General features: G+C 39.0%; 3 protein-coding genes across 3 annotated transcripts in view; all 3 read left to right on the top strand.

Moving 5' to 3' along the window:
• prom1a (prominin 1a) overlaps window positions 1-5,796 on the top strand; it is a 70,604-nt gene extending 64,808 nt beyond the window's left edge. Inside the window, exons 19-25 of the mRNA XM_070836838.1 lie at window positions 524-577; window positions 659-739; window positions 821-889; window positions 1,455-1,544; window positions 1,954-2,069; window positions 3,320-3,343; window positions 5,717-5,796. Of these exons, the coding sequence (XP_070692939.1) occupies window positions 524-577; window positions 659-739; window positions 821-889; window positions 1,455-1,544; window positions 1,954-2,069; window positions 3,320-3,343; window positions 5,717-5,786 (504 nt within the window). The 3' untranslated portion in view covers window positions 5,787-5,796. The remainder of the gene's footprint in view (window positions 1-523; window positions 578-658; window positions 740-820; window positions 890-1,454; window positions 1,545-1,953; window positions 2,070-3,319; window positions 3,344-5,716) is intronic.
• A 6,593-nt stretch (window positions 5,797-12,389) lies between these two features.
• fgfbp2a (fibroblast growth factor binding protein 2a) lies at window positions 12,390-13,989 on the top strand. The gene is made up of 3 exons (XM_070837256.1): window positions 12,390-13,061; window positions 13,276-13,756; window positions 13,804-13,989. Exon 1 carries the CDS (start codon window positions 12,394-12,396, stop codon window positions 13,051-13,053), a length of 660 nt encoding a protein of 219 aa, XP_070693357.1. The 5' UTR covers window positions 12,390-12,393; the 3' UTR covers window positions 13,054-13,061; window positions 13,276-13,756; window positions 13,804-13,989.
• Window positions 13,990-15,830: 1,841 nt separating this feature from the next.
• On the top strand, window positions 15,831-16,454 carry LOC139207715 (fibroblast growth factor-binding protein 1-like). The gene has a single exon (XM_070837463.1). It carries the CDS (start codon window positions 15,831-15,833, stop codon window positions 16,452-16,454), a length of 624 nt encoding a protein of 207 aa, XP_070693564.1.
• The last annotated feature ends 4,507 nt before the right edge of the window (window positions 16,455-20,961 follow it).

The raw sequence follows: 20,961 nt of genomic DNA, 5'->3' as shown, positions 1-20,961 counted from the left end.
TAGATATTTTATCTCACCAATGACATATTGTAATCTAAGGGTTGGTATTTGTAGGATATTGTGTGTGTGTATCTACGTTTACATCAAGATCATATGCACTATGGTGTTGAACGTGAAAGGTTTTGTACCAAAATATTACAAAATATCCACTTTACTTTCACAACATACACTTACTTTCACTCATTCTTTTGGTAACAAAGCTGTACATTTACAATTGGTGAGAAAATAAAGGAAAGGGTGTGTTCAATTGCTACATACATTGTATGTAAACAATTGTATTATGAAAGTAAGTCAATCATTTCTTTCTTTGCGTTGTGGATATTTAACTTTGGAACAAAATTCTTCAGCATGGCTGTATTGAAAGCTAAATGTTGTTCATTAAGTATCGATTTTGTTCTTGTCTGGTCTCCCTTTGTGTTTCACTGGTGTGTGCTTCCAGGTATTAAAATGACCCATGATTGTAATCCCCTGACCTTTGACTTTGTTGGTTTTAATTTGTGCCTTTTAATTTCCCCTTTTAAAGAGTGCATTGAATCAGAGTATGAGGTTCCTGGAGAGAACAGCCTCAGACTTGCCAGTAAGTAAACCAGTCTGAATCTGTAATCTAAGATTAGATGTGCGCACAATCTGATCAAAATCTCTCATTTCCTTCCTGCAGAACAAAGTTTTAGCAGTTATTGATGCCATTGAAGCTGCCCAGTACCTCATCTCCCACAATGCTTCACACCTAATCAATCAGGTAACCGAAGAATCACTTGCTTTGTTCATATTCTCAATTTGTAAAATGTCTGTAGCTCACATTATTCTTAATCTTCCCCAGGAAACAGGAAAATACACAGCAACCATTGTTGGCTACTTCCATCAATACATAGAATGGGTCAAAACATCTGTAAGTGTTTGTGTGTTAATTTGTTGAAGCTGATGTCTCACGTCTCACTTTCGCTACAGTGTAGCTGTAACTGTTAGTCAAAACCAAAGAGAGTTATGCACTGGCAAAGTGGCCTGTGCATGTTACATAAGTGTTTTGGAGTAAATATAGAGAAGACAAATATAACAGTTACAACCTCTTTAAATTTGAGGAATTTGCTTTGTGGTGCGCTGGTCGCTGCTGTAGTTAACTTCAGGAATTCAAAACAAGGTAAAAAAAAAATATATATATATATATATGTATGACGCTTGAAGCCTGAAGCTGTTTTGTTAATCTCAGAGCTGTCAGAAGAACATTTTCATTTCTCTCAGACTTTACTTGTTGTTTTCCAAGAACACTTAAAGTACAGGGATCTGTTTACACCGTGCAGCGACACTTTCAGCCAGCAGCATGGTAGCACAACATGTTACATAGCAGAAAACTGAATTTACATCCAGAATAAGGCGATGGTGTTAGGACTGATACAGTATCTGTCTGTATGTGTCACATGTTGATCCTTACTGTTGCTCTAACTTGTTCTTCGTAGCTGGCCATGGAGGTTGCACCATGCAAACCCTTCAGCAACATGGTGGACACAGTGGAAATCATTGCTTGCAGTTTCTTGGTCGACTCCATGGTAATTATATATGGGGGATGTTTAGATGTAATTCCAGTTGTACCAGTAGATATATAAAGATCTATATATGGAGCATATACATATGACAGCAATGGAAGGTATACATGTAAATGTGAAACATCAGATATATAAAAGAAAATTAAAATGATATAAGGTACTACAGGGACCCATTTAAACATGGGTAGGACTGTATTATAAAAGGATAGGTGGCTCATTGGGGTTTGTTAGGGTTAGAAAAAGAAAAAGAAACTTTTCAAATACATTGTACAGTACATGCAAAAATATTTAATTTACCACATATTTTAGTTTCCATATTTAATTTACCACGTGTGCATTACTATTCGATCGATCAACTAATTGATTAATGGACTAATCGTTTCAAGCTCTAATTGCTTGTTTTTTCCCACAGAACACGTTCTGGATGGGCTTGGGCTGCAGCACTCTCTTTCTGCTCCCGAGCATCATCCTAGCAGTGAAACTAGCCAAGTTCTACCGCAGGATGGAAACAGAGGATGTTTACGATGAGTGAGTGCTTGTACTTGTTATTCTACTTCTTCTTTACAACTGCATGCATTTATTTTATAGTGTATACTTACATACATAATATATACTTAAAGATCAATGATGGCTAATACTGCCTAGTAAATATACAAGTCAGTACGGAGTTATTACACTAGATATTTTATATGCTGTCAGTGGTTGCAGGACATCCTTCTTTCTCTTCAGCTTCTTATTCTTTATCTGCCTTATAGCTAAGCAGCAACTCACGAGGAAGAATTTTACTTTTCAGTTTCTTTTTTTTGCTAATTTCCTTTCTTAAAGGTCCCATATTGAGCAAAATGCACTTTTTAGTACCTTTCCACATAAATATATGTCCTAGAGACCCCCAGACTATGACAAAAGACCAGTCCCATTTTTTGTAAACGTGTGAAAATATGCCGTTTAGATTTGTCTCCCTTTATGATGTCATAAGGGCATCTGACGATCACGTGACCACCTCCAGCCCTGTCCAACTGTCCCTGCCCACTGAAAACATCCTGTCCACCATTGTTTCTTCCCCGCTAACGCCAGCTCCCAATAGCACAAAGAAATCAAAGCCAAAAGCAAAGCTGCAGACTGTTCTGTTCTTAGAAAATGGATCGTGCAGACAGAGGATGATAACAGCTGCATCAGCCATGTCTGCAATGAGAGAAATAATGTGTATTTTCAACATTAAACCGTGTCAGCCTATTCTAGTACACTAGTCCAAATGCATGTATGAGCTTTAAAATCAGAAGAATATGGGGCCTTTAAGGATCTGAATATTATTTGATAATGTTGAAATTATTTTAATTTTATTTAGAGAAATTAGTTTCATGTTCAATACAACTGTTTTTGGGGTTGTTTTTTTTTTTGATACGGTAACTCTACTGGTTGATTTATTTTCTCCTCCTTTTTCCTCGTAGTTCCTCTGTTTCTGGGACTTGGCATTTTACTTTGTGATAACCATTTCTACTATTTCCATCTTCCATATTATCACTGTCATTTTTTCTTTGACTCCTCTCTGTCAGGCACATGGCACTTTACAAAGAAACATTTGTCGATTTAAATTTCTTCTTCGTGGACCTTTTGTTCACCCTCATCTAATCACGGCTCTACACCAACACAACACAATGTCTCGATCAGCGCCGTCTCTCACCGTATCTGTCCTGGATTACAGGCAGCTTTCGGGTGCATTTCTATCACTGAAAATTTCAATAACGTTTTTATGTTGTCTTTTTTGTGTATCTTTATAGCATTGAGACAATTCCCATGAAAACGTAAGACATCTTACCCACCTCGCTCTCCTCTTCAACTTCTATCACTCTGTGCTTTTCTCTGGATCTTGTACATAGAACTGTTTACTAAATTCTTGGTGCTGGTCTACGTTTTTAAGCTTGGAATTGCTCTTATGGGTGGATGGTGTGGCTTTTAGTCGTGTGCTACCTTTGAAAAAGTGTCCCTTACCTCTCATGAAGGGCTCTTGCAATCATTACCTTACTAGTCCACCTGTTTTTTGTAAGTGATAGTGTAAATAAAACGCTATGGTTTATACTCAAAAAATAGTTATCTCCTAACATTCTTGAAAAGTTTGACTACTCAAAAACACATTTTTACTCTAAAGGTTTGAACAGCATGTCATGTCTCTCACATTACATTTTTTCATCCCTTTTTTTGTATACAACATTTTGTTTTCAGTATGGAAATTGGTAATAATGGTTATCATAGTGAGCGCTCACAAGGTATCCCAAACCCTATGATGACAAGGTAAATGTTGTAATAATTCTGTTACTGCATGTTATTGGAGGTGGAGGCATGCCAGGGGAAGTGGGGGTTTTTTCTCAAGCATAATGACGTGGCTGGACACGGTGCATGCCTTTGAGGGAGTTGATTCATGGTTACACACACTTGCACACACACAGAGGTCGGCAAGCTGAACAATAACGTGAAAGCTGACTAGTAATGATTGCTTTTATTAGAAAACATTTGGGAAATAGACACATTGGCTCTCTTTCTGAGAATTAGATGAGAAGATTGGTGCCAATCTCGTGTATGTGTGTTAAGTATGAAGCTGGAGCCAAGAGGCGATTAGCCTAGTTATGCATGAAGACTGGAAGCAAGGACAAACAGCTAGCCCGGAAATAACTGCTTATCAACACCTCTGAAGCTCACATATTAACACAATGCACTGAATCTTGTGCTAAGGGCATTGACTGCGATGCCCCGTTGCTTGGGAAGAACATGTTTCAGGACGAAACTGAAAGTAAAACCACCAGTTCTTGTTTTTTCTTTTTAAATCTTAATGACTCTCTGACTTTTCCTTTGTCTACACCATGAGTGCACATTTGTCGGTTAACAGATTTGTGTTTACATGTCAGTTTGTCTGCAGATTAAACAAATTACATCCAATGTGTTCATTAGAGTTTTAGAGGTGCTGGTAATCATATATTTGATCTATGGAGAGAGCTGTGCTTGCTGCTCCCTGCTGCTAGTCTTTATACTGAGCTAAGCGACTTATGACTTCACTCAAATTCTGGATTTAACACACAGAAATGAGATTGGTTTGATTTTCTGCAGTGAAGCCTTTGCTCAGTGCGTCTCACGCTACCGTTACTACTCTATGCTTTGTTGTCAAATGTTCTGCTGTGTGTTTTTTGGGGAATCTCATGTCACTAACCTACTGCATGCTCCACGTTTACGCACTGGGATGGTCATGTATGAAAGATCTTCCTGTTTCCTCTCATTTAGAGTCAGCCAAAGTCCGATGAATGTACACCTGATCATTTTGTTCAGAGAGAGGCAAGCATGTCAAGCTTTGGTGTGATGCTGGGAATGCTGCTCCTTTGATTTTTCCTCTTAATCTAACAAAGCATCTAACTGCATGTTCTATATATTTTAAGTTACATTTGGACGAGGATGTGTTTTGACAGCCAGCCTACCGTAACAGAAGCTGTGGGAAGAGAGCAAAACAGCTAAATTACAGAGAAGACCACAATTATCGTAACGCGACCTTGCTGGAAAGTAAATCCCAAAGAAGATGTTTTGTATGCCATTTGGTCAATCTTCACTTGAAAAACTTTGAAAATGTTTTCAAAGATGAATTCATGGTCATTTTTACAAATATTTAGTGATTCACTTCTATTATGTTCCCAAAATGGATGCATGATGTTGGAATGATACATAATCATCAAAAATAAAACATAAAATCACCAAAACTCAAGCATGATTTTAAAGGGGCACTAAGAAATCCTTGACCTCTATTGACTTTTATCGGTAACTACTGAAGCCCTGACACTTCATCCTCCTGTTCACTTTAAACTATGTTAACTTGTAAAGTCACACAAGCAATGAAGTCACATTTACACAGCAGGAGTCACTGTTACTGATCAACAACCCCATCAACCCACTAATATAATCATTATCTCGTGCTTTTGGCCATGAAAAACTTCACTTATTGCCCCTTTAACCGGCTGTACATTTGTCTGTTCTGCTCTCTGCCTTGTGAACCGCTCGACCTTCTCCTCTTCGCCGCGTAAAAGAAGAGAAGCAAGCAGCGGGTTTCACAAAATGGTGATGGTTGAATTCTCTGTTGATGTTCCCTGTGTGTGTGTGTGTGTGTGTGTGTGTGTGTGTGTGTGTCCTTGTGCTGGTAGTATCCCCACATACGACACTATGAACAGGTTCCCGCGGGCCTCGGCTCCTCCGAGGCACATCGACTGGTGACAGAGAGCCGGCTCTTGCTCTGGCTCCTGAAAGGTACTGAAAGCCTGCGCGTCAGACCTCTGCTTCTCTAACACCGTTTTCATTTCACTCCTTCCACCCAATCTTTAATTTTTTTTTTTCTTTTTGCACAGCTGTCACCTCGTCTGTCTGCTGTCACCATGCTATCTATCCCTCCTCTGTTTTTAATGTGATTCCTTATGTAGCCCTCTAACCGAACTCTTTAACACTTGTTTACAGCTTGTTTTAGCCTTTTTCTGCTCACAGTGACTTTGCAGCAAAACCATCATGGTGAGAATTGCTAATTTTGGAATCACTGACAAACCATAAATGTCCTCACAGTATTCATGTCTGACTACTTGCGACTGCTTACTCAGCGGTCTGTAGAGGAGAGAAGCTGAATGTGCTTTTTTCCACCCTCTGTTGTTTTCTTTGTATGATGCTTATGGAGAATAACAGAATTTTGCACTAAAAAGTGCCTCATTCACAAAACAGCCAGTAACCCGTCTGAACATCGTCATGCCTTTAATGGGACATCTCTTTTCAGTTTGTGTGAATACTTTTAAAAAATGTAATCATGCAAAACACCATATTTGAAACTTGAAACTTGATCTTTTGCTTCAAATGGAACTGTGGGAAATGCACTTTATGTGCCTGCCAGTATCCACAGGACAAACCGGTGCTCAGCAATTCAGCAAAAGGGGAATCTTGTTCAGTGTCAGAAAAACAGAGGACAGAGTTTAACTTTTGCTGAACAGCACCCCTCTTGCCACAAGTGGCAATTTCAAGATGCTGAAGTGCTATTAGTGCTCGCCATTATTTAGATACGACAGTAAAAATGTGGTATGATGGTAAAAGTCATGTAAAATTAAGATTGAAACAGGAATATCAGCTATTGATGATGATCATTTGTAGTTTATACACTGAATGTCGCATAACATAACATTGCTGTTTCTCCCAAATGATATAGAGCATTTTGGAATATAGCTTTTAATATCTGGGGGGGATTTCATTATTCCCAGAGGGCAGCAGGGTGTATAGAACTACTGTAACAATAGACCTTTATAAAAAGCACCATGAGGAAAACTCTCCATAGAGTTTCATGAAAGCCTCGCTGACTGCAATTTTATGTTTGCTATTTCACAACCCAGCCAGAGCTGTTTTCATCTCCTGTATTCACTTTATAGCATAATACGATGTGTAGAGAATCTAATTCACTTTTCTCCAATATTTGCCTTCTCAGTGCCCTCGAAAACTGGAACTAAAATGCACCACAGTAAGTTTGTCTTCTTGCATTTTGACATGTTACACTGCAGCCATTCTGTTGAATCTGTTGCAGTCGATCTAACAGCAGAATGGGTTCTGAATCCCAGCAAGGAATACAAATGTCCATTTAACAAGCAATTTACTCTCGTATCGAGTCTGCAAATCTAATTTCCCTTCAAACAAGTGGAAAAAGCCAAATGAGAGTTTGTAGCAAATCTGCATTTCCAAAGCGGTTTCACCTGAATGGAGAATTTTCAGTCTCAAACAAAAGCTTATAGCTGCTGTCAAGATAATGAAAATTCCTGGGCCGAGGTGATTTGTATTGGAAACTAGTCAGTGAGATCATTCCATCGCACTAAAGCATTTCATTTATTCAATTTCAAGACTCGGTACAGAATTGATTAGAGTAGAAGCCTGTGTTTCCTGTCTCCCGGACGGTGTTACAAAGCAGTGAAAGTACTTTTCCTAAGTTTGTACAAATGTGTAGTAATATTATGTGAAGCACTGTCCTCATACATTTTTAATAATTTGGGTTTACTAATCACAGCCTTTCTTTTTTTCCATCTATTTTCAAGCTGTTTGTTTCACATCCCCTCAGACGAGAAGAAGCTCAATAAAGGGTTTCTTCACAAGAGAAGAAGAACAGAAAAATCCCTCTGGGTATTTTTTTTTCTTTTTGATTTGTTTTTAGAGATCAACTCAACCTCCTCAACCGGACAGAGCACAGTTACCTGCTCCCCAACGCCTCCTGCCCCTCCGCTAAACTCTGCCTGCAGGACATCAAACTCTTCTCCCTCAGCATCAATCTGAGCCAGGCTTGTTCTGCGTTTTTTTTTTCAAAGGACTGCTGTGTCTGCGTTTACATTTGTTCAGACACAAGAACCAAGTTGAGAAAATACATTCAGCAACAGGACTCGACAATAACTGTGACGCCTGCTCGCTTTAACGTACTCGTTTGTGCTTAAGAAGACGGTGGCTGAATGGTCACCCGAAGGTCGTGGCATGCTGTTTCTCCTGCATTTCAAAGGGATGTGTCACGTTCAGCACAAGCTAATGTTAAAAGTGCAACAGTCTGTGAGGACAGGTGCAAATCAACATGATGTACAATGTGTTAAAAAGCTCTGTTTTGTTGAAAATACACGTCCTTTTTAACTGCAGCATGTGTGAGTTGGTGGGTGTGTGGTACTTTAATGACTGAGAACTGGATGTTTTGAACAAAGTGGTAAAAAATATCAAAAGAGGTTGTTTCCATGTGGATTGTCGTGGTTAATATGAAGAAATTTAGCATGACGTTTTTTAAAAAAAAAATGTTTACAATATTACAAAACATCCAGAGTTTGACTGATTTTGGGCAAATTGTAAATGATTGGTTGCCTTTCAGAAGTATGTGTCACCCTGGCATTTTGACAGATGTGCTCCTTTTCAAAGAGAGGATCCACCCACAGATGCTCTTACACTGTTAAAAATCACCAGTCTGTGATGTTTGACGCGTACAAGGGATTATTTTGTGCTACAGAGTTTTTTTCAGCATACCCATTTTTCCTTAAGCTGTCTCCTCTACTTTTATACCAGGTCTTCATTTCCTACATTTCCCAGAATGCCTTTAAACAACCCCAAAAGTATAATAAAAATGATTATAAAAAAGGTTAGACAAACTTAATATATCAGTTTCTTTTTAGAGACTGCTTTTTTTTGCATTTAACATTAAACAAATGGTTGGCAGCAAATCCTGACTACATTTTAGACAAGTAGGTTCTTAAATTTATCGTCTAATTACCCTTAGAAATAAATCATTTTATGTTGCAGCTCCTTATGCATCAATCAGTTTAACCAGTGTTTAATCAAACAGGGATTTTCCCAGCACAGATTGATTTATTTGAATAGTTTTGACATCTGAAAACTGAAAAAACATCCAGTACAAGAAGATTCACAAAGATTAGAGAAGCCAGGCAATATTATATTTATATTGTGTTGTATAACAAAAATATGTTTTTCATTTTTCTTTGCTGTGTTATTAACTATCTTAGGACCTCGCAGATCTATCTTGGGATGATTTAGACAGCCCCAGGTAGGGAGCCACAGTACCTGTATCTGACCTGCCATCAATGCTTGGACATTAATCACAGGAGTACCAACAATTTTATCATTTTATCAACAGTGTAAGTATTTGCGGTGGATTTTCCCTTTAATTCACATGGTAAAGTCAGAGCATAACTTCTTAATATATCATATTCTACACAAAAGTGTCAGGCTTATAGATTGTAGGTGATGAATTGATTAACAACACAAGATATCATGTTGAGTTCACTAACATCATGTTTCTACTGAGATCTATCTGTCTTTCATAGTGATGCTTCTTTTAAAGTGGAGAAAATCTTTCTCAAGCCAAATTTGCTTTTTTTACTGTAGGTCTCAGGTCTTTAGTGGTCTGTCATTAATGTGCGTGTTTTCTTTCTGCTTTTTAAAACCCCACTCTAGCTATGGATACGTTTAAAAGAATATTGTGAATGTATTCAAGAGCTATGTTTTATTTTGTATTACCTGATAATGATGTTGGCTGAGAAATATGCTGAAGTCTATCACTAACTCATCAGTCAACCCAATCCAGTTATCCCACCCACCTCGCCTCCATGTTTACAGGTTAGATTTGAAGCTGCTGTCAGCCTAGTAAAGATTAGACAATCCATTCATGGGACAAGCGAGTGCTGTCAATCAAATAGTAGAAAACCAGTAGAATGCTTTATGGTTTACACAGCAGATGGTGTTGATGCACACTATAAAAAGATAATGTCCATCTTAACTATGAAAGTTTAAATTTTACACTTAATTGTCTCTGACTTTGCTTACAGTGCAAAAGCAGCCATCTCACAGTACCAAATCTAAGGGTTTACAGTACTAAAATATCATTTAATGAATAAAAAATTGCCAATAAGATTAAATAAATGAGTATGTATAGATGTTTTCACAGTATTTTGGTGCTTAAAAGGAGATTTTACATTATTTTCTTGTTAAGGTGGACATTTTTGAAGTATCTGTGTGCTTTGGCAGGATGATCAATGGTTTTCTCGTTGACTACAGTGTGGATGTGACCCATCTTGAGAGAAAGACGGTATGATTTTACTAAGTGCTTAAACTAGAAATCATGTTATCTGAAACCTGGACAGATACACTGGTGACTGGTTTGAACTGTGATGCTCCGACGTTGGGCACTGATGGAGCCACTGTGGAGGAACTTTTTATGTGGTGGTGAAAAGAGAGTGTATAAATTGTGAATAAACTTTGAAATTCAGTTTATTGTCTGTTCAGTGTCCTTATAAAAACAGTACTGCATCGAATATGTCGTGCACTTTTGGGTAGTTATTTCAGTTTAATCCATATGGGAAAGGGGGAGGGTTATAATTTGTGGTAAAGCAGCAAAGCAGATGTGCATTAATAGCGAGAGTAGGAAATAATGTATGAATAAGGCTACATTATATAAACTAAAAGTGTGATACTGAAAGTGGATGTATAAGTTTTCTTAACAAAACAAATGACATGTAACATGAGACATCTTGCTCAAAGTGTATCTTAAGACTTTAACACAAGAGTGCACATTCTTATGTGGTGCTGCCACTGCTGGCCAGAACCTCCTTGGTTGCGTTACTGGTCAGCTATTTTCAATAGGAGATGATTATCTTCTTCCATAAGCTTCGTTCTGAGGTTTTCTCAGGCAACAACCAGTATGTGACTAAACAAACCACACTGCAACACATGCCTACTTCCAAATAGGCTCATATAAGACCAAAAACTAGAACAAAAATATTCAGCGGTTCAGAGGAAATCTCTTTTTTTATTGTGTTTTCTTGCACATCAAATGCTGTGTTGGGAAGGTTATTTCCCAGATCCAGCACAAGTTGTACATTACTGTACATGCGGTCCATCTTTAGCCTACAGGGTAAAGCCATTCATACACTAAAATGGCCAGCAGGATGCTAACAGCATAACTTTAAGGGGCTCTAGAGGAAAGTACCCACCAAGGAAAATCCACTATTCACATATCCCGCTACACTATAGATGGCTTAATTTCAAGTTGCTTTTCAATTGTTAATCTATTTATCACTGGAGCTGCACATACAACAGATTTCATATTTTAAATGTGTATTTTTTACTTTCCCAGTCTATCGCATACATTTTGCCCTGTGCGGCCACATACAACTGCAATTCAATAGGGATAAATGAAGCTGGACTGAATTTAATATTATGCACATCAGTGGACATTATACTATGCAATTACTCAGGCTGATACTTCCATGAGGAAAAGTGTGCCAGTGAAAATGCTGCAATCTCCAGGGAACCCAAGCACTCAGGGGGTAGAGGAGAAGAGACTTTAGTAAGAAACAAATTTTGTGTTAAGCAAAAGATGGGCTGCAGCTTAAGTGCTGTGAGTACACTGGTTATCATTAAAATAACAATGCATTTTAGAGAAATCCATCATTTGTGTTTAAATTTATTGTGTATCCATGAACAGTAGGTGACACACTGTGTGTTTTTTAAGACTCTACATGCTAAATTTCTTCCGGATGCGTTGACTTCTTGTCCTGCATTGCTTACAGTGGGACCTTTTTCTCCACTTAGAAACAGAGCCAACCCCACCCCACACACTGTCTGCTAACCCCCCCCCCCCCCCTGATCTTAAACAGACATTTCTTGTTCTCTCTTAATTGCAATAGCAGTTAGTTACCACGCTGCACAGCGAACTCGGAGCGCCATGTGTTAGCAACTTCTACTCACGTTTCTTTGTGGTAGTGCAGTCTGACTGTGTTTATGTTTGGAGGGAAATGATAGGTTACACTGCATGGTTGTCAGCTCCAGCTGCCTTGTAAAACAGGCAAGGACTTGCAGGAGACACAAGTTTACATGAGCATACTCTCAGACATGCCACATCTCTTTTTTAATTGAGATGTACTCAGCAAACACAGGAGAATTATGGAAAACTGTGATGTTTGTATGATTACATAAACCCTCTGGCAACAAAAATGTGTCAGACTGTTGTTCTATTAGATGCAATTGACATGATTTAGTTCTGTGTGTAGTTCTATGTGACAGTTTGTACTTGCATTACATAACTTGTCGGTAAACAAGAGCATCTCTCTCAGCATCTCATGTGGCCCCTACTTTCTCCAGACTGCAATAACTGATGTTGTCGCTGCTCTCCTCCTCCTCCCGTTCAAGTTTCACTCGGTCTGACTGCTTTTTTTCTGACCTGAATTCCCTCTTTGTCTGCTTGGCAAATAAATAGCAGGAGGGACCCTCAGCCTGAGCAGTCTCTCTCTCCTCCTCACACGCTCAGCATCTGTCGGACACCATGTGGACCCAGGCCAGCGCTCTGCTGCTACTGCTCGCCTGCTGCCTTTGGTCAGCTGAGGCTCAGAGGACCAAAAGCATCTGGGATGATCCCATCCAGTTTAAGACCAAGAAGCAGGACTTGTGCACCATGATCATCACCGGTCAGGGGGAATACACCAAGCTGAGGCTGTCGTGCCAGGGCAGCAAGAGCTCGTACTGGTGTGACTACGTGGGCAAGCCTCACACCTGCCGCCCCTACAACAAAAACCCTCGTCACTACTTCATCCAGATGATGTGGGGCCTCAGAAAGCTCCACAACGCCTGCCAGGCGCCCAGGCAGATCAAACCTCACATGTGCAGGAATGCAGATGACGACTCTCAAATGGTCTTCTCATCTGCCTCTCTCTCCCGGTCACGGCCAGAGGGGTCCTCTAGGACAGACGTGAGACCGGCAACACGGCCTGCAAGACCTCAACCTCGTCCTGTACCCACAAGGCTTGACACGACAAGGCAAGTCTCTACGAAAACCATCCCACCGAGGGTGAAGACCACACAGAGAGCCAGTCCACAGCCAACAACTGCTCCTGTGGAGAGCTATGCTAAGAGGACAGCTCGGCGGTACTGCTGGAGGTCACTTCAAGGCATCTGCTCCTACTTCATCGGTTTGTTTCGGAATTAATGAGGAAGGTGAGCAGCAGCACTGGACTTCTTCATTAACTCCCAGCTTTTATTAGGCTGTTTCATGACTAATCTAAGCGTGCTGTGGTGGAATGAGAGAACTGGTGTATTTCAAGTTTGCCTCTAGCATGCATTTGCAAAATTCAAACTTTTTTGCTCAAAACATTAGTGATGTGCATAATTTGCGACTGTATATGAATTCCCCCCTCTGTTATATTCACAGATTTACCATTCTGATGAAGATAACTTCTGATGTCTGATGAAAAGGGCCCCTGGAGGGAAATTCTAGATGAGAAGCTTGTTCGTCCCTGGTAGAAGAACTGTAGCGCTCCCTTCAGGAAAAGGGACAGCACTGCTACAAAGTCCAAAGCAGTGAAGCTCACAGGCGTCATCTTCCAAATGTCACAGCTGGAAAAACTCGACTACCTGTCTTAATTGTGTAAGAACATGTGCTTGATTCACACAGTAGGCTATGAAACGTGTATGAAATGGTACTATTTTAACTTGTGAGAAGGTTTCTGCTGCTCCACAAACCTTTAGAACAGTATATTCAGTGGTAAGAAGTAACTAAGAACACTTACTCAAGTACTGCAAGTACAAATTAGAGGTGATGAACACATTAATGCATCAGTAATTATAATCCAGAAATAAAATATATATTATTTTGCTTTGGATGCTAAGTAGATTTTGATGCTGATACTTTTGTACTTTTACTTTAATAGCATTTTCAATTTGGGACTTTTATTTGCAGTATTTCTACAGTGTGGTATTACTACTTTTACTTTAATTAAAATCTGAGTACTTCTTCCACCACTGAATATAACAGGAGAGATTGGCGACTCACTGGTGTCATTTATTTGTATTTATGATTGTTTACTAGTATATAATCTACTTGCATTACTTAATATTACCTTGAATATTGCATTTTTGGGAAAGATCAAGTCTTTTTTGTCTGAAACGGCAGCGATTTCTGTGCTTGTGTATTTGACAGAAAGATTTAACAAATGTGAAAATGATTGTATTAAATAAGTATTCTCAAATACTCTGTGTTGATCAGCTTGATTTTATTGCTCATTTTTGATGATCAGTTCCAAAAGCCCTGCACAAAAGTTAGATGTATTGATTTTAGTGAGATCTGAGAGCAAAACAGTGAAAACAACTGCTATAAAAAAATAATAATCCTCATCACAGTGAGAATGAAATAGTGAAATTACCTGCTATACCACTTTTGGCCTGTAGGTTCCGCTGTTGGTTAAGTTAATCAGATCACCTAGTTCAGTAGTTTTCTCCTGCAGGAACACCTGGCTTGTTTCAAGATATTTTAAATAATTTTATCTTTGGCACACTGAACAAACAGATGGTCCAGTGAACGTTTTAAAAGAGTCATTTGCATTCGTTTCAAATCAATCCCTTATCAGTGAAGTTACCATAAAGCCGGAGGGACTTCTTGAAGCAGGCAGCACAATCTGTCAAAACAGGTGACTTTTAGTCCTTATATCTCAACATAAATCTGTTTAAAGTATTTACAAGTTCAGGCAAAAGTACAACTTTACTCTTTACTTAATTCAAATGAGTTTTGACTGAGAACGAAGAAGTGGAGAAATGGTGAGGAGGAGCTTTTGATTTTGGTGGTTTTATCTCCAAGATTTTACCAGAATGACTTCATTAATTTGATTACATACAATACAATACTTACAATACAATACAAGATGATTAAAAAAAAAATCTCTTATAATAATCTCTTATTTTAAAATCTCTCTGGTTAGATTTGTTAAAATAACAAAAATATGGTAGCAATTTGACTCAAAATATCTCTAAAAGGCCATTCTTTCATTGGCTGACTAGTCACAACACACTCCATAAGCCCTCCAATAATGCAGTGTGTGTGTGTGTGTGTGTGTGTGTGTGTGTGTGGAGGGGAGGGCTGATTCTGCAGCAGTGCAGTTAAGCTGCAGATAACTGTGGCTCTCAGCTCTCAGGTGTTAAGAAGTGAGGAAGTTTTCTCTGAACTTCAGGTAAGTCAAGTCATCACTGTTTCATCTATAATGATCCCAGATTACTAATCACTTTGGTAGTAGTGTAGTTTTAGCACTTGTCGTGTATGTGTGTGGTGGTGGCTGCTACTTACAGTATCTTCTTCATACCTTAAAGTTTCTATAAGGTCCTATATGGTAATTATCTAATTAAATTCCTTATGTTTTGTTATGTTCCCATTATGTAACTATACGGTGTGTGTCAGCACAATGAGTAGTATGGTATGGTAGTATTGTTATCTTTAACTTTCTACGCTATCATTATATCTGTACAATGTTTTACTGTAATTGTTTTGTCATTTAAATTAAGGATTAAAACTTTGTTTTCCCGTCTCTTTGCTGCCTCGTTGCACTGTAAAGTTTTATTCTCATTTGTTCCTTTATAGCTTTTTTTTTTAATCTTTTGTTTCATTTCATTCTTTTAAAATCCAATTTACATGTGACTTCTTGTAATGCCTTGTGTTTTGCTTATATCTTTTCTTAATGCCTCTTTCTGCCTAAAGCAAATTGCCTCAAAATGTGCTGTGCAAAAAAATCTAGCCTTACCTTCCCCTTTCATCACTGTCACTGTCTTAAGCCTTCAGTGCTCCCACAACGTTCCTACAGGAAAACTAGCAGTTTCCGTCTAAAACATAGGTTTAATAGGGATTATAATGATTCCCTTTAAGAAGGGAAATGAAAGGGATTTGTGGTTCGTCATCTAAATCTGAATTTATCCCCTTACAGGGTGTTTTGTGCTTGTTTCATGGCTCTACTCACCAATGTCACCATTTTGCTGGTCCTGGCTTGTATTTCCCATCAGCTGATGTTGAGCAGCTGTCACAAGAGTCATGGACGGAGGGGAAGAGGAGTGGACAGAGGACAGCACAAGGACAGGCCTGGGGTGAAGGTGGGCCGTCAACCCAAATCTGTCTCTGCACAACCCATTAAGGGCAAAATGGTCACCAAAGACAAGGCAGAGTGCACCTGGGCAGCAACAGGTGAGGACCTCTTCATCCTTGGCGTCACCTGCAAGAAGGGGGACAGAAGATTCAGCTGTGAATACGTCGCCAGACCGGCTGCTTGTCAGCAGTACGCCTCCAACGTTAAACTGTACTGGAAGCAAATGGCCAGGGCGCTGAAGAAGCAAAAGAACTTGTGCCAGGACAGTAGTGCGTTGGTCAGGGCGGGTATGTGCAGACGAGCTTCCAGTGATGCTCATTTCAGAATCCGAAATAAGGCCGACCCTCCTTCCGCCCTGCGGCCAGCACCCAGAGCTGTCAAATCCTGTCAACCTGATAACAAGAAGCTGGCGGAGGAGTACTGCAGCGACTCCTGGTCGAGTCTTTGCACGTTCCTTTTTACTATGGTGCAGGATTATGATTGCTGAGATAGGAAAAAATGAATCAATGCATATCATGTCAATCATATTATTATAGATTCTTTATTGCTGCTTAGCCAAAAAAAATCATTTATTCTCACAGAATAGCTTTAACTGATGTTATGTAGATTTCACAGTTTTGAGGTGTTTCCCCATATTGTTAACACTGGTCCTACCCCTCAATAAATACTTATCTGTTCCTTAATGTTGCTCTTTGATATGTTAATTTGGACAGAGTATCTTCGATTATTACAGAACTCCCTCCTTTCTTTTCTAAATGTGTGAGCACAGTCCTGCTGAAGGTATTTGCTGGGGGATTAGCAGTTTGAGCGTGTTGGGTATTGACACAGTAATTTAACCAGAGGGAGTGTGATTTTTAGAGGCCTTGACCTGCATATTTTGGCACTGACAAGCCTCTGAATCCGCATCACATTGTCTACTTGCAAAATCAAAGCCGAAGGGAAGCAGGGTCTTGTTCGGAGTATCATCACATAATGTTTGGCTCAGGATCACTAGACCTTTCCACCCCATTTCAATGAGTTGATTCACTTGATTTATGTCCTAAAGTTGCTAAAATGGTACAAAGTGGTTTGATCAAAGTTGACCTGATGCTCTTAAGTTCAGCTTATTTTAATGTCCTACATGACATTCAATCGACAATAGCTAGTGTAGCTGCAAAGTGTTCATGATTCAAACCCACTTATGGTCAGTGCTAGAGGAAGTATTTAGATCATTTACTTAAATAAATGTAGTGATGCAACCGTATAAAAATGCTCCATCGTAGGTAAAAGTCCTGCATTCAGAACTTCACTTATGTAAAAGTGGAGGGCAACGAAATGTACTTTAAGTAATAAAAGTAAAAGTACTCATAAGTGGCCACTGTCAGTTTTACTTTGATATTATTGGATGTATTAATAAGTAAGCACTACTTATATGTTGTTGTTGGTCAAGGTGGAGCTGATTTTACCTACTTCATTTACTTTTGGTACTTAAAACAGCAACAATGGACCACATTTTATGTTTTGTGTGTAAAATCTTAATTTGAAAAGTAACTGGTGACTATAGCTCTTAAAGAAATGTAGTGAAGTGAAAGCTGCAGTATTTCTCTCTGAAAATGAGCGAAAATAGTAGCATAAAATACTCAAGTAAAGAACAAATGCTTCAAAATTGTGGTACAACACTTGAGTAAATGGAGTAAATGGACTTTCCAGAGCATTCAAAATGTTAAAGTGAGTGCATTCCAGGGTTATTTCTATTAAGTCATGTGGAAATAGTCTTGTATCAGTTATCAATTTATCACAAAATCTTTTTAGCAGAGCTGTTTGTCACCTGATAGTTGACTAAACTATGAAAATTTGGACAAGAATAAAGAGAAAAGATCACCCTGTGACTGTGAGAGCCTGGGGACACGCTGGGCTTCAAGAATGACTGCCATTTTTCTTGATGATTTCAGCTTCATCTCCTGCTGTAACATAATGCATTACTACAGCTGAAATCCATCAAGTTCAGACTCTCAGCAGGTTGCATTCTGGGCTATGTAGGAAATCCCTTAATGGCAGATGAGGCAGACGAAGCAATGTGGCCGTCAAAAAAAAAAAAAGTAAATTAGAGGGCAGTCACAACATAACTGCAGGAATGCTGTGAATATAGAAGTACATGTTGGGAGGAATTTTCCTTCGAGCAAGATCTTTAAACACCAGCTGCTGAAAACACAAGACTCTGATCCTGCAGGGCAGCTTGCGAAATGTGTTGCAAAGCACTGCTGTAAGAGGAAGATCAGTAAAAACAATTCCCATAATTAAAAAAAACACCTGTTCACTCTCAGTCTAACAACTTTGTAAAGTTAATCATTTGATTACGTAACTCAAAGACCAACGACGATGTTCAAACTGTTAGGAATCTGTTCCATATTAGGAACTGTCCTCTTGAATGCAACTGCAAGCGAACCACGGAAAAAATGATATTACTCAAGACATGTTTAGGAGAGTAAAGATGAGTGTCTGAAGTGTTTTAAAACTGCACTAGAGTGGTTTTTATATTCTAATATACAATCATTGTCATTCCCAAAAATTCAGCAGCATCTGAACGATCTGCAATGGTCAGTGCTGCCTCAGAATCGCAACTGTATGCAATCAAAAGGCACTAAAATGAATCAAGCAGTAAATTAACAGTAAACTGTATGTCTCAGTGAGTGGACAATAGGGGTCGCCCATGCATTATGATACTGTAGCACACTTTGGATAAAAGCATCCAGTAAAGGATGAATGTGCTGTTATGTTTGCAGTCTCTGTATGCAGCTCAGTTAAACACACAAAACCTCAGAGCTCTGAAATACAGTTATGATGCAAGTACAGCAATTTAAGGTTATGAGGATGAACATTTTCACAGTTACAACCAAAGACATAGGCATTTTGGGTACATTGTTCTACAGTATATAGAAAACCAGGCAGTTCTCATTCACTGGTGGTCAAATAATGTGGCTTTGTCATGCCCCTCAGCGCCTGATACTGGTACACCAGGCGCCCTTTATTGGATGTATGAGACACGCTTGTGGTAACAATAATACCCATTTGGTTAATGTTCTGAAAGAATCAAGGATCTCCACTGAATTTTCACACGTCCATAGTCTTATAGTCCATCTCTGAAACCGAAGTGATGACCCCCATGCTGTTATACTCACTGAAATGCATTTGTTTTTGCAGGTCTGTGATGGGACATAAACTCTGGCCTTGTGCCTGAGATAAGTATGAAAAGCCCAGGAGGACTTTGGATTGTCAATTTCATGTTTTCGGCTTCCATAACACAATTACCTGTGAACCTTGTGATTACTGTATAGCTACTTTTCACTGGACATAAATTGTGATGCACGGATGTATTTCCTTGATACACTGGACTGGAATGTATTGCTGTCATCTGTCATGTTGGACAGTGGATATTTAGGACTGGATCAAGACTGTCAGTGACTCTCTGGTAAAAAAAAAAAAAAATGCTTTCACCTGAATGAGAAGCTCCTGTTGGTGGAAGGTTTTTCTTGTGTTTCCACTAAGAAGCACTGGTCTGCTTTGTTCTTTCAGGTTTAGCACTTCATGCGGCCTTAAATCTCCTTTTATCCCATTCACAAGCCGAGCCAAAACATCCTTCCTGAGTGGACTGTGGATGGAGTGGACTTACAGGTGGCCTGACTGCCTGTGGCTCCTGATTGGCTGAGAGATGTGGGCCTTGGTCGAACTGAAAGAAGGGAGAACACACCCCAGCACTACTGACTCTAAGGAGATTTGGCACTGTGTGTTTCTGTGTGTGTGTGTGTGTGTTTCTGTGTGTGTGTGCAATCAGGCTTACATACTCCTTCAGTATTAAAGCCTTTGTATGTGTGTGAATGGCATTTTCTTTATAAAAGAGCTTTGGCAGAGCCAAGATTACGTAGAAATTAAGGGTATTAATGACACACCACAAATATTACATTGTTAGCATGAAATGAGACTGATAAGCGTGTGGTGCAACAAACAAACCAGCATCCACCAGGACTCTGACCGCAACATAAACTGACCCTAAACCCACAAAAGTCACATTTCAAAACAGAGACTTGAGAACAACTGAATTACAGCAGAGATTCAGCTGAAACTTTGGTAAGAACGTTATATAAACACATTAAACTGGAAAAGAATTGTGCCACTTCCTTTTTGTTTTAAATTGGAGCTGGGTGCTGCTTTACAGCATCATTTTGCAGTGGAAGAAGAACTTGCAGCCACTGGGCACATAAATACTGAGTCATTCTTAGTGATTGAAAAATGCATCAACAACCCAAACTGTAGATGTGTTATAATGATTTTTATGATGCCACAGAGGAGATCTCAGATATTGCAGACTGATGTACATCCTGCTCTACATAGAGCATTTGTACAGTGTGCTTCAGGATGTGCTTAAGATGTGCATGTATTGTTCAATTTTCTTTGAATAGTTTTAACTATCTTTATGTTCTGTAGGTTAAACTTATGGGTAAATCGATTCAGTGGGTTTGAATAGACACTTCACAAACTGGACTTGGCCCTGATAAACTTTTTCATTGAGGAATTATTGAAATTTGTCCGGTCAGGCATCAGCATTAAAACTTCGATTCCTCAGCTCAGCAGGTTTACCTCATTTAAAGAGGCAGCCAAAAGCAAGTCAATACTACACTTGATTATAAAATAAGATTAATGGCACACATTTAAATCAAAACCTTCCAATTCTCTCCCAATAGCCACATAAGTTCGTATTTTTTTATGTTTTGTATCAATGGTGTTGGTAGTCCATTTAAAAGATTTAATTAAAACACATTTTTTGAGACCAGCCCTCAAATGCACTTCTTAACATCTATTAAAACTCCTTTTTTAACTGTTTTGTATTTTGGTTGAAGACATTATAATACACTTTTTTTTTCTCTTTTGTGGCTTTATCTATTTGTTTTAGTAGTGAAATCATGATACACTGGATTTGTTGACAAAGTCTGTTCTGCCTGTGCAAACTTAGTATTCAC

Source organism: Pempheris klunzingeri, chromosome 9 (genome assembly GCF_042242105.1).
Source record: "Pempheris klunzingeri isolate RE-2024b chromosome 9, fPemKlu1.hap1, whole genome shotgun sequence".
In the NCBI taxonomy this organism is placed as follows: domain Eukaryota; kingdom Metazoa; phylum Chordata; class Actinopteri; order Acropomatiformes; family Pempheridae; genus Pempheris; species Pempheris klunzingeri.
Note: the sequence above shows the minus strand (reverse complement) of the source record. Positions and strands in the feature narration are given on the sequence as shown.

Bases quoted from the DNA above. Each gene is read 5' to 3' on its own strand.
- fgfbp2a (XM_070837256.1), top strand. From the start codon at position 12,394: ATGTGGACCCAGGCCAGCGCTCTGCTGCTACTGCTCGCCTGCTGCCTT.
- LOC139207715 (XM_070837463.1), top strand. From the start codon at position 15,831: ATGGCTCTACTCACCAATGTCACCATTTTGCTGGTCCTGGCTTGTATT.